At 31.6% G+C, this 13775-nt stretch overlaps 2 protein-coding genes across 2 annotated transcripts; both read left to right on the top strand.

Moving 5' to 3' along the window:
* Window positions 1–5891: 5891 nt before the first annotated feature.
* LOC108452660 (FRIGIDA-like protein 3) lies at window positions 5892–10574 on the top strand. Its single transcript, XM_017750464.2, has 4 exons — window positions 5892–6197; window positions 7975–8990; window positions 9085–9257; window positions 9955–10574. Exons 2-4 carry the CDS (start codon window positions 7985–7987, stop codon window positions 10369–10371), a joined length of 1596 nt encoding a protein of 531 aa, XP_017605953.1. The 5' UTR covers window positions 5892–6197; window positions 7975–7984; the 3' UTR covers window positions 10372–10574.
* Window positions 10575–11738: 1164 nt separating this feature from the next.
* On the top strand, window positions 11739–12865 carry LOC108482436 (photosystem I reaction center subunit XI, chloroplastic-like). The gene is made up of 2 exons (XM_017785571.2): window positions 11739–12044; window positions 12288–12865. Exons 1-2 carry the CDS (start codon window positions 11880–11882, stop codon window positions 12777–12779), a joined length of 657 nt encoding a protein of 218 aa, XP_017641060.1. The 5' UTR covers window positions 11739–11879; the 3' UTR covers window positions 12780–12865.
* The last annotated feature ends 910 nt before the right edge of the window (window positions 12866–13775 follow it).

The following is a 13775-nucleotide window of genomic DNA, read 5'->3' as shown; positions in this document are numbered from 1 at the left end:
TGAAACATATCATTCTCTTACCGTTTCTTCATAAGTATATATCATTCATTTCATTATATCAATATTTCATGCTCCATCATTTCCATATATTTTATGTATATTTATTAGGTAATAGTTTATATCAAACTTAACATAAATTATACTCCATGTACCTATACTTATTTCATTTATCTATCTTCTTAATTATTTCATATAACTATTTTGTATATATATTTCCATATGACCAATTCTTGTAAACATTTCATACAGCCATTTTGTATAACCAATTCATAAAACCATTCTTCATTTGATACACATTACCTGAATATTAGTTGTTCAACAGATGTCTTGGCGTCTCCATCCACGATCTTATTTATCTTCGACATGATGCCATAGTGTCTTTCAACTATGGTCTTACTCACTTTCTGTCATGGTGCCATGGTATCTTTCAACCATGGTCTTGTTCATTTCATGTCACGTTGCCATGGTATCTTTCAACCATGGTCTTATTCATTTCATGTCATGTTGCCATGGTATCTTTCAACCATGGTCTTACACATTTCATATCATGTTGCCATGGTATCTTTCAACCATGGTCTTACACATTTCATATCATGTTGCCATGGTATCTTTCGACCATGGTCTTACACATTTCATTTCAGAAAGTACACTCCCGCGAACCTCATCCTTACAGCGGGATTACCAGTCCAGGCTAAATCCCCTGTAATGTAAACTCATAGAGTATTGTTTGGATTACCACCAAAGCTAAATCCTCGCAACGACAATTACTCTAATGAGCTTGGATCCGAATTACCAGTCGAGCTAAATTCAGACCCTAATTCGGATTACCCATCCGGCTAAATCCATTTTACACATATTCTTCGGAGGGCTATATCAGATAGGATCACCCGTCCGGGCTAGATCCTTTTTACCGTCAATTCCTTTTCAGAGATTCATCGAATTTTCCTTTCATTCAACCAGGATTTCTTCCCATTTTATCAAATATATCAATGTTTCATTAATTTTCATAAAATGAACATTCAAATCATATTCACATCAATAACATACATTTCAAGCATTTAATAATATAATTCAAGTTACACGAACTTACCTCATTGCTTGTTTGTGTTTATAATTTCATTAATTCGATATCTTTTCTTTTCCACGATCAAGTCTCGTATTTGAGTCGTTCGGATCTTTATAAATAAATTTGATCATCATTTTCATTCGTTTCATATTCTAATGCATTTAATTAATGCTCTAGGCAAAATTACCATTTTGCCCCTAAACTTTTAATTAATGACGATTTCATCCTTAGGTTAGGAAAATAAAATTCTTGCAATTTAATCCTTACTTCCAGCTATTATTCTCATACATATTGATAACAGTCCATGAATTCTATAAAATATCAGAATTTTCCATAATTTTAACACTTTTCAATTTAATCCCTAAAACATGTTTTCCCCCGATCTTGAACTAAATTAATAATTTCATTCAATTTTGTAATTTAAATAATAAAATAATCCATTTCATACAATTTGGTCATTTCTGACATTTTTACAAAATTTCCCATAAAGTTTTACTTTTATTCAATTTAGTCCCTGAGCCTAAAACATGCAAATTAGCCATGCTAGGTGAATAGTCATACACATTTTTCCTTCTCCTCCTCTCCATTCCACATCCTTAGTGTATATAACACACTTGTAAGTAACATTATCTATAATTTCTATTATTTACTTTTATGAATATTCAAGCTGTCCATCTGTGTCATAGTCACTAAATTATTTATATCTGGAGATATAGAACTCCAATTTAAGATCCGATAATTTTCCCTGAAACTAGACTCATATATATTATTACCATAAAATTTTCAAAATTTTTGGTTTAGCCAATAAGTACAGTTTATTCTTTAAAGTTACCCCTATTCTGCTGTCTGACAGTTCTGACCCTTCTTCACTAAAAATGAATTATCTCCTTGTACAGAATTCAAATGATGTTCCTGTTTATTTCTATTTAAAATATACTCATTCAGGATTCTAAAAATATAAATTTAAGCCCATAATTATTTTTATCCAAGTTTTTATGATTTTCCAAAGTCAGAATAGGGGAACCCAAAATCATTCTGACCTTGTCTCACAAAATTTATTATATCTCATGATTTACAATTCCATTGCTTACATAATTTCTTCTATAAGAAACTACACTCAATAAGATTTAATTTCATATTTTATTCATCCTATAATCATATTTATACAATTTTTGATGATTTTTCAAACTTAGACTACTGCTGCTATCCAAAACTGTTTTAGTGCAATATATTAATTACCATGTTTATAACACCCTTATTTTCTTTTTCTGCACTATTTCTCATCACTTTCTCTTATTTTCTCTTCACTAACATATCAAGAACATAGGACCTTATGTAAGAAAACTATACTATAACATTATTTCCATGCTTTCTCAATAATAACAACTTAAAAATATATTAAAATCTTGATGTACTTACCTTTTTCTATTGATTCTAATCTTTAATTTGATTTTCTCTCTCCTCCAGCTTCTATTCCTTGAATCCAATTTGACATTCTAACTCCCCATAGTCTTCTTAACATTTTTCTCTCTTGATAGCTATGGAAATTCTTTTGATTTCTAGGTGAAAATAGTGAATTTTTGGTGGAATGACCAAATTGTAAAGAAAAGAAAACTTTCTTTCTTTTCTTCTCTTCTAACGTTTGCATGCATGGAAAGATGATGAGAATTCTTCATCTTTCCTTCCTTATATACTAAATAAATAATAATAAAATAATAATAAATATCTTATTAAAATATTAATAAAATAATATTTATCTAATTAATTAATTTAAAATATCGTCACATTCTAGAATTCTCTCTCTTACTAATTGACCATTTTGCCCTTAATGATCTTTTAGAATTTCATCCTTGAGTCATCACTTAATTTGGTAAAATTGCCATTTAGTCCCTCATAATTTTTCACCTATTCATTTTGGTCCTAATTCATCCATTTTCCTTAGTTTCTAGATCATTCTACCCTTAAAATATTTGCACTATTAGTCCTTCAACTTTTTCATATTTACACTTTAACTCCTCAAATTTTGAGTATTTACTCTTGTGCAACAAGACTTTTCTCATCTTTACAATTTAGTCCTTTCTTGAATTAATATATCATAATATACTTCCCAAGGTTGACACAACTCAAAATTTTCCTTTTTGTCACTTTATTTTCTTATTTAACTATATCGAGGATAATATCTTACTGCAAAAATTTTTGGGGTATTACAGCCTGAGCCATGGCCGGGCTTAGAGGGGAGGGAGAGAGTTGAGAGAGTTTTTGAGTTTTTTTTTTTTTTGAAAAAGGAAGTGAAATGATTTTTTTTTTTGGAAAAATTTGACTTATGTAGGGGATCCAAAACGACATCGTTTTGGCCTATGTTCCCCTACCCCAAAACGACGTCGTTTTGAGCATTGCCCGTCCACCGACCCGACCCGCTAGGAGATCCGCGTGTTTTTAAGTGATGGTCTATTTTCCAGTTTGGTCCCTCTGCTTTTTTTATGAATTTACAATTAAAATAATTTTTATTTCTAAATTTACCCCATGGATTTATTGCAATTACGAATTGGTCCCCCTGACAACGACGCATTTAGGGGAAATGGATAATTGCCTTTTTGGTCCCTCCCTATTTTACGCATGTTTTAATTTGGTCCTTCTCCTATCTTTTATTTCTAATTTAGCCCCAAAACTTCTATTTTCAATTCAATTTTGTCTGTTTTCGATTCTTTTTGCTATTTTATTATTCAATTATTTAATTTGAGTTTTGTATTTATTATTATATTATTTTTTCATTAGCATTATTATTATTTTCATTACAACTGTCATTATTATTATTATTATTTTATTTATTATTATTTTCTACCATTATTATCATTATATTATGGCTACTATTTTTCCCTATTATCAGTATTATCATTATTAACTTTTATTTTTACTCTTATTTTTAATTAAGTTTATTAATATACTAGTATTATTATCTTCAATTTTATTATCGTTATTATTACTTTTGTTACTATTGTTATTATCGTACTATTAAATTAATTAGCTAAATCGTAGTATTTATTCGCTTGTTTATTTACCTATCATTTTATATATAAATTCATTTTATTTTTATTTTTTTACAAATTTCTATTTTATTTGTTTATTTCAAGTTTTTACATAATATTTATTTCCAACTCTTATACATATTATTTATTTTAAATGTGTTTATTATTAGTTTTTGTGTGTTTTAATTTACATATTTGCATCCCTATAATATTGTTGATAAATGGTGTAATATATTAACTATGAGCATGTTCTATATTAGTTACTTTGCTTTTGTATTTTCATGTATTGATTTATGACCGAGCTGGCTTACTTGTTCACCTTAAATTGTTCATTTCATTTTTTATTTCGAATAAACCAAATAAATGTATCTCACTGCTTTTATAATCACCCGCATTTAAAAAACCCCTCAACATAAGAAGATATTTCGTGTTTGGAAATTCGAGAAATCGTGCCCTAACGTGCTGAGTTTCGATTTTTTTCGTTTGACCGAATAAGTAAATATCCTTTTGAAATTTCATCCATGTTTTCTTAAATTAAAAATGAGGCAATATTCTGTGTTTGGAAACTCGAGAAATCGTGCCCTAACATGCTGGATATGATATTTTATTTTTCGAGACAAGAGAATCTCAACATCCAATTCAAATTATCCAAACATTTTTTGAAAGAGATTGAATTTTTAAAATCTTTTTTTAATTTTCGATATAAGGACGTTAATTAATCAATTAGGTACCAATTTTGGGCACTGTGAGGGTACTAATCCTTCCTCGCACGTAACCGACTCCCGAACCCATTTTCTTGAATTTCGTAGGCCAAAATCAATATTTTAATAAAATAAAATGTTTTATTAAGTGACCCGATCACACCTAAACAAAAAGGATTAGTGGCGACTTTATACCTCGTTTAAAAGTCGATCTCTGTTTTTCAAAATAAAAATGGTTTCGACAACCTTCCTTATATAAAAAAAAATGCATGCATGCATGCATTTTTCTAATGTAATTTAGCTATAAATTCCATGCATTAATTACAAAATAATGGTTATTTGTTTTTTATCACATGATAGCTTTTAATTGGTTGTTTTTTTTTTCTAATGAAGGGTCATTTGGGGTCATGAAAAATTAGTTTAGGTTTAAAAAATTAAAAACCAAAGAAAATGTACAATTTAAGTACCTTTAAAAATAAAAAAATAAACAAGAAATAGATAAGAAAAAGAATAGAAGAAAGAAAATTTATTATTAAAATATTAATTATAAATCAATTAGAAAATTTATTATTAAAATATTAATTATAAATCAATTCCATATTTTATAAATTATTTGTAATAAAATATTGTTTATAATTTAAAATATGACTTTTTGGTATTTAGTTATATAAAAGACTTTTTTAAAAATATTTTTATAAAAGTAATAGAATTAAATAACATTATATTAATTGTAAATACAAAAGAAAAATTATTTGTATTTATTATGTAAAAGTTATATTACGGAAGGATCTTATCTGAGTGATACTAATAATTATGGATTAAATTAGAACAATTTAAAATTTAGGGACTGATTTAAAATCTGATCGTAATTTGAGGACCTCTAGTGCAAATAATGTTTTTAAGATGTGTGCATTATCCATTACTTTTGTTATTGGGCCAAGCCCAGCACGTTTAATTTATTCCGACAAGATCTTGTGATCTAAGATACAAGAAAACATGGGTCAAAAACTCAAAATCTTTGTCTGAATCACACTTGGCAAAACTTTAAGAGCACCCCTCAATTTTCACTAACACCACACCCCTTTCTCGCATAAATTCTTTAATGTCCAATAGTAAGAATCGAGAGTGCTCCAATTAAAAAAAAGCAAAAAAACAAAAATGGCTACGCACTGACTCAAGCTGCATTGCTTAATATAAAAACCTTAGCTTTTTTACCTTCACTTTCCTCTCTTTTGCTCTCTCTTTCTCTCTTAGGGATTGAAGAACAGTAGCTTAGCAGCCACACATTTCCCCTCTTTTGAACCTTCCCCCTCCTAAAGAAAAATGGATTAATAATTCAAAATCTCCACTGGATTAGTCGTATTAGGTCAGTTTATCACTCCATTTCCCTTTGAATCAAGTCAGGTAAATTTCCTCTTTACTTTTTTATTCCTTTCTTTTCGTTTTCATTTTCTCTCCAGATCGGCACTATTTTCTTTTAAATTTGTTGAATTTTTTATGCTTCTGGAATCCCATGTCTTGAACTGTTAAATTTCGTGTTTTTATTTGCTTTGTGCTGATTGTGCTTTTTTAGAGGGTTTGGTGGGTTTTTTTCTTGGTTTAGGGTTTAGGATCTAGGGGTTGGTGGTGTGTTTTATGTGAAATTGAAGCTTGTTAAATCACTGGTGAGAGCATTTACTTCTTTAATGTACAATTATATGCTTCTCTGTATTTAGGCTTTCTAGGGTTAAGCTGGATCTCTCTCTCACTTTATATCTGTTTCTCTTTTGTCTTTAAGGCTTATTTGTAGGATTTGTGTAGGGTTTGAAATGGGGTTTGTTTTCTATTTATTGCAATAAAGGTATATTTACTATGAACATAATAATACTGAAATTGTAAGTGATAGTTGTATTAAATTAAATTTGGGAACTTATGTTTTAGTGGTCCTTATTGAGTCGAGCCATTTAGAATGGGGAAGTAGAGAAAAGTAGGAATGAATTTGGATTTTCTGAAAATCATTATCTTCCAACATGGAGCTTAGATCATTTGTGGTCTTTCTTTTGGGAAAGTGTTATTGTTGTGAGAGGATTACTAGAAGTCTGTTTCATGTTGTAATATTTGTTGTTTGAGGATGAAAACTTGTTCTGATCCAAGGTAAACTTGCTTCTTTTGGAATTTGTTGATGGATATTAACGAAGGAATAGTATCATAGTTGTGGAACCGAGTTAGAAATATATGTAGAAAAAAAATTCACAGGATTGTCAACCGGAGTCAGTCTTTTTAGTGGATGGAACTGTTATTCATGGCGTGTTTTTTGTTTTTACTTTTCCTGTTGTCCACTCAATAGTGCTACTTTTCTTTTAGAAAATGGGTCTAGTAGGATCGTAATGGGAAATTTTGTTTAGTGACTTGGTAGTTCTGCTAACCTTTTCCACAGTATCTCTATTTTATGCTGTGACTTGTCGCTGGTGAGCGAGTGAGGGATCAGATAGGGATAACTTGAGATGCCGCTTTCTTTCCCTTTTTTTATTTATTTAGTGTGAAGGATCGCAGCTCACTTTAGTATAAAATATTTGGCTTTGATGTGACTAGACGTACCCCCATTCTGTGTTGTGGCTAATAAGTACAACTTGTACAATGGATCAAGTGATTTCAAGCAGCAGATTCTCCCGAAACCCTGTCCCTTCTTGTGAATACTGAAACATTAAATGCTCATCTTTTGTAAGTATCCATGTGGTCTGAATACTGCAAAATTTTGAAGGATGTGTAGCCATGTCTTAATTGACTTTGTTTCTTACCGTGAAAGTGTGGAAAGGAAATGTTAATAAGGGTAGAAAGTGTCATTAATGAGTAATCCGATCCTTTTGTTTTTTATCATGAAAGTGTTGGTTGCTAAGGAATCCGTTAAATGGTTCTTACAGTGGATTACAAATGTAGTTGTCGACATTCTTGATATACATGTATTCAAGTTGTAGTATTTTGCCATGGTTTTGCTTATAACTATGCAAGTCCTCTAATTTTGTTGCTCTTTACTTCATTTTCATCAATTTATATTGCTGTGCTTTATTGGTAACTTGTTATCGGTGTTACAGGCAATGTTCAATTATTTGAAAGAGAAAAGATATGTTTGGTTATGTCAGACTTTATCTTTCTTGTTATTCAATTTCTTACTTTTTGTTTTGCTGATGTCTTTCTCTTTCAGTTTTTATGCCATGGAAGATACACAGTCAGTTGCAACACTCATAGGCTCGACAGCCTCCAAGATACAGCAGCTTCAAAAAGCATTTGCTGAACTTGAAAGTCAGCGCGCTCTAACACTTAATCTAAGATGGAAAGAACTTGAGGAACATTTCAGTGGTCTTGAGAAGTCCTTGAAGAGACGCTTCCATGAGTTGGAAGACCAAGAAAAGGAATTCGAGACAAAAACAAGGAAAGCTCGAGAAATGCTACAGAAGCGTGAAGCAGCTGTTGTAGCTAAAGAACAATCCTCATTGGTGAGGTTACAAGAAAAGAGAGATGCTGCTGTTTTTGCCATTACTAATGCTTTAGAGAAGCACAGGAAATTATCATCTGGGCAGCCTGCTGATAATGGAGATAATGGTGAACTCTCAGTTGAGGAGAAACAACCTGAGGATATCAAAAGTTCTTTTGAGAATGGAAATCTCGAGGTGAAATCTTATCCTCAATTGGTAAAACTATGTGAAGAAATGGACTCTGAAGGACTACAGAAGTTTATTTCAGATAATCGTAAGAACCTTGCTGCTCTGAAAGAGGAAATTCCTTGGGCGTTGAAAGCTGCAGCAAGTCCAGCTCGCTTGGTCCTGGAATCGTTGGAAGGATTTTACCCTTCAGAAGTTGATGGAAAGAAAGATGCAAATCTATTGGGGCTTAGGCGAACTTGTATTATGTTGATGGAATGTCTTAGTGTCTTGCTTTCTAATCTGGATATGGTTTCTGTTTTGGCTTTGATCTCTGAAGATATTAAGGAACAAGCAAAGCTAATTGCCGAGGAATGGAAACCAAAGCTGGATGCTCTTGACATGGATGCTAGTAATGGTAACTCATTGGAAGCTCATGCTTTTCTGCAACTTATCGATACATTTGGTATTGCTTCTGGTTTCAACGAAGAAGAACTTTCAAGGCTGATACCAATGGTCTCTCGTCGGCGACAAGCAGCTGATCTCTGCCGTTCCCTTGGTTTATCTGAGAAAATGCCAGGTTTGTTCATTATCAACTTACACTAGCACAAGTAACCTGGTTAATTTATGGTGCACGTTGTTAATTTGTACATTAACTTTTATTTATCATTTAGGTGTAATTGAAGTTCTGGTGAAAAATGGAAGGCAGATTGATGCAGTTAACCTGGCTTTTGCATTTGAGCTAACAGAGCAGTTTTCACCCGTACCATTACTGAAATCCTACTTGAAGGAGGCTAGAAAAGCTTCTTCACCTGTAAAGCCTGGAAATGCCTCTCCCACTGCTCAGGTGTGTTATTTATTGGTTTGCCTACTACTGGCCAAATATATTTTGGTTTGCTATTAAGTTATAATGTCAAATTTAGCCTTAAAGGTTTACATCTTTTGTCAATTTGACTCTTATTCTTTTTTTGAGCTAAATTTGACTCCTTCAATCTTTTGAAAAGAGTCAAATTTGATCATCAATATTTTGAAAGAGTCGAAATGATGTTTTTAATGAGAATACTAACTAAAATGTTAAATTTTTAAACACAACAGCCTGCATGACAATCCACGTGAACACAATGCTAATTTTTTTGAATTTTTATGAACTTTTTGTATTTTTAATTTAAATTTAAATTTTTATAATTTTTAAATTATTTATTGATGTGACATCATGATGTGCACATGGATTGCCATGTGAAGTTGCCGCACTAACCACGTTAAAAAGTAATGTTTTAGTCATCGTTTTCGTTAAAGAAAAAGCAATTTGACTCTTTTTTTTAAAGATTAAGGGTCAAATTTAGTTTAAAAAAAGAATAAGGGCCACATTGACAGAAAATGTAAATGTTTTGAGTGCTAAATTTGAAGCCGATTGGACCAGCTTTCTGGCTAGTTTACCCATTCTTACACCCTTGTGTCTTGCCTGAGCAATATAGTATATGATTTGGCCAGTTGTGTTTTTGCATTCTCGAAAATGAATCACGTACTTGCTTCTGTGTTTTCAGACTGATGTTAGTGAACGGGAATTGACTGCTCTTAAGGCTGTGATTAAGTGCATTGAAGAACATAATCTAGAGGAGCAATACCCTGTCGATCCACTTCAGAAACGAGTTCTCCTGTTAGAGAAAGCAAAAGCAGACAAGAAAAGGGCAACCGAAGTTGCAAAGCCTCAACCCAAGAGGCCTCGTGCTAATGGTGCCGGATATGGTCCTCGAGTCACTAATATAGCTGCTGACAAAACATTTTATCCCAGAGTCACTGACAGGTACATGCAGTACGTGTATGACAGACCCTATGTTTACGCCGGACCTGCTGACAACCACAGCCACTCTCTTCTTGCTTCTGCTACCTACAACTTCTCTCCTAGTCATGGGAACTACTTCGGAAACGGGTACCAGTATCAGACTCCGTATCTTCACTAATTCCCAAAAATGGCACAAAGGTAACTATGATCCTCTCACTTTAGCTGTTAGCTTTAACCTTTCAGGTGCAGTGTATGAATGGATTTAGTATTTAAAAAAAAAAACAACAAAAAATGGAAAAAAAAAAGTGCTGTTTAATTTTAATCTGGTGTAGACGAAGATATTTTGATCCTCTAATATATATGCACTCTCTTTTATATGTATATCCGTTGTTTTATTATTTTATATTTTGTTCTTTTCTCCTAGTTTTGTATGGATTGTGGAAGTTGCACAGGTAAGTGTTTGGTATGCTACATGGTGTATTCTAACAGGATAATATTCTTATCCTATATATACACACAACAATGGCTAGCTCGGGTTGGGGTTCATCCTTTTTAATCGGAACGACAATGCAGCACATTTTTGTGGTTAATCGCTTTATCTCTTTAGAATACTCTCGCAATGAGGGATGTTGGTAAAAAAAAAAAGAAAAAAAAAGAAAAACCAGCTCAGATCTACAAAGGCCCAAATACCAAGCATAGACAAGCAGCTGGATCAGTCCACTGCGTCAGTCTTAACACCAATCCAGTTCACCACCTCATAACACCAATAACAGCAAACTTTTTTTTTTTTTTTTTTTACAACTTGCACGGTGATTATATTATTAGTAAATTTATATCTTAAATTTAGAAGGTTACAAAATATTTATTAAATGATTTAAATTTTTTTATTTAAGTTAATTATTCAAAACCTTTTTATTTAAATTATTGGGTTAACTTGTTTTTAAAGGTTTAATTAGCGAGTTCTAAGTGACTATTCAATGATCAATACGGTTGATTAATATTTTTGATGAGTAGAAAAATATATGTTAGATTTAAAATGTGATTTAACGATCAGTGTTAGAAATTAAAAAAATTGTTTGCATTTTAGTTTGTAGTTTCGTAATATTTAAAATTATTTATTTAAAAGAAAATTAAAGTGTATAAAAAAGAAAAGAAAATGAAAGCTTTCAATTAGTGCATCAGTATGAACAAGGAAAGTCCTACATTTAAATAATCAAATAACTTAATTTTTTGAAATTTAATGATTAAAACATAAATTTAGATGTAGTTTATTATTATTATTATTATTAATTTTTACGAGTTGCACACTCTTAGCTAGAATAAATTACTACCACAGCTATTAGTAAATAATTCAGATCAAACGTTGAAGTTGAGCAAACTAATTTTTGACCAGCAGAATATATAAAAAAGGCAGTGGCAAAAATGAAGTGATAAAACTAATAACCAAAGAAATCTATAATATGTGTGCAATATTTGGTGCAATGGATATGGATAGGGGATGATAAGATTTATACATTCTCCTATCCAATAAAAATATTCTATGTTGACACCTCATCTTTCTTAAACCACAATTTTCCCAGAATTAGATACTCTTTGCCTTCATATCCTCTCATTTTACCTTGGCTTCTATTACTTGTATATTTTCTACTTCCAAGTTTCTCCTTCTTGAGTTCCCTTTGATCTTCAATGGCTACCACTTCTCCAATGGCAAGTCAGCTGAAGAGCAGTTTTACATCATCTCTTACAAGAAAACTAGTTGTCCCAAAGGGAATTTCCGGAGCCCCATTTATATTCTCACCCGGCAAGACCCGAACTCCCTGTTTCACTGTCAAAGCTGTTCAATCAGACAAGGTAAGCAAATGGTCGTAAACCCATTTATGGGATAAAATGTATAGTGGACGTATCTGTGTTAGAAAGGAGTTAGGTTGTATTTTACTTTCTTTACTCTAAAAATGATTGTAATTTTTAATATAATAGATTAGTATACTCTTTCATCTATTGTACAAAAATTAATTTATCCATTCTTGAAAGAAAAATACAATCCAGCTTCCCCATAAATGATGAATTAAGGGTTTTTTTTTTCTTTTTTTGCAGCCAACATTTCAAGTAATTCAACCCATTAATGGTGACCCATTCATTGGAAGTCTAGAGACACCAATCACATCAAGTCCTTTAATTGCTTGGTACTTATCCAACCTTCCAGCTTATAGAACAGCAGTGAACCCACTTCTAAGAGGCATAGAAGTTGGTTTAGCCCATGGTTTCCTCTTAGTAGGTCCATTTGTCAAAGCTGGTCCTTTAAGGAACACAGCTGTTGCAGGTCAAGCTGGTTCATTAGCAGCTGCTGGTTTAGTTATAATCCTAAGCATTTGCTTAACCATGTATGGTGTTGCATCATTCAATGAAGGTGAACCTTCCACAGCTCCAAGCTTAACCTTGACTGGGAGAAAGAAGGAGCCTGATCAGTTACAAACAGCTGAAGGATGGGCTAAGTTTAGCGGAGGTTTCTTTTTTGGTGGAATCTCTGGTGTTATTTGGGCTTATTTTCTTCTTTATGTACTTGACCTTCCTTACTACGTTAAATAAGACCATCGTCTTTATGCTTTTTAAGTAATGTAAATCAAGTGATTGTCACTTTTCTCTTATGTTTAATGATCATTTTATTGCATCAACTTAAGTTTTTATTTCAATGCCATAATTAATTGCTAAGTGATAGGAATAAAAGTACCGTAAAGATTTTGTATTAATAGTCAAATTGTATTTTGTCATTTTATTAAAAAACGGGTAGAACTTAAGTTTCTATTTCAATGCCATAATTAATTGCTAAGTCATAGGGATAAAAGTACCATAAAGACTTTTGTATTAATAGTCAGATTGTATTTTGTCCTTTTACTAAAAAGCAGGCAGACTAGTCTTTATACATTAAATTAAAGAGTAAATCAATCCTTTTTGTTAAAAATTTTACCTATTTCTACTTTATTATGATGTATAGGGACCAGTTTTTAATAGTAGAAATGGATAAAATAATTAACAAAAGGACCAAATTTACTTTTCGATCTAACATACAGGACTAATGTACATATTTTTTAAGTAAAAAAAGATAAAATTTGGAACATTTTGAACCAATGGTGGAAGCACATCAAAGCATAATAAAGCCCTCGATGGTACCAACATGCCACGTGTTTTACAGAATATCTTGAAATTAACTTATTAAACTACACTTTGATGATTTGTATGACGGTATAAACCAAGGGGGTAAGGAGGGGCTTGTTCCCCTTGCAAATAGTTAAATTGCTCTTTAGGTCCTCCCAAAATTGAAAGATTTAGTTTTGACCTCTTTAACCTTTGATTAAGTGGAAAATTTATAATTTTAGCTCCTTTTTGAAAAATTAATAATTCAATTTAAAATTTTTTAACTTTGCCTCCAAATTTTATAATCTTTATCTCCCCCTTAAACAAAATTTCTATTGGTATAAACTTTAGAGAAACTTCACATTAGAAAATCCCCTGCTTCTGATTCTGTTATCATTGCTTCACATACATACATAGCAAAGAAAAGATAGCAAGTTTAATTAGACATAG

The sequence above is a fragment of the Gossypium arboreum genome, chromosome 7 (assembly GCF_025698485.1).
Source record: "Gossypium arboreum isolate Shixiya-1 chromosome 7, ASM2569848v2, whole genome shotgun sequence".
NCBI classification, from domain to species: Eukaryota; Viridiplantae; Streptophyta; class Magnoliopsida; order Malvales; family Malvaceae; genus Gossypium; species Gossypium arboreum.
Note: the sequence above shows the minus strand (reverse complement) of the source record. Positions and strands in the feature narration are given on the sequence as shown.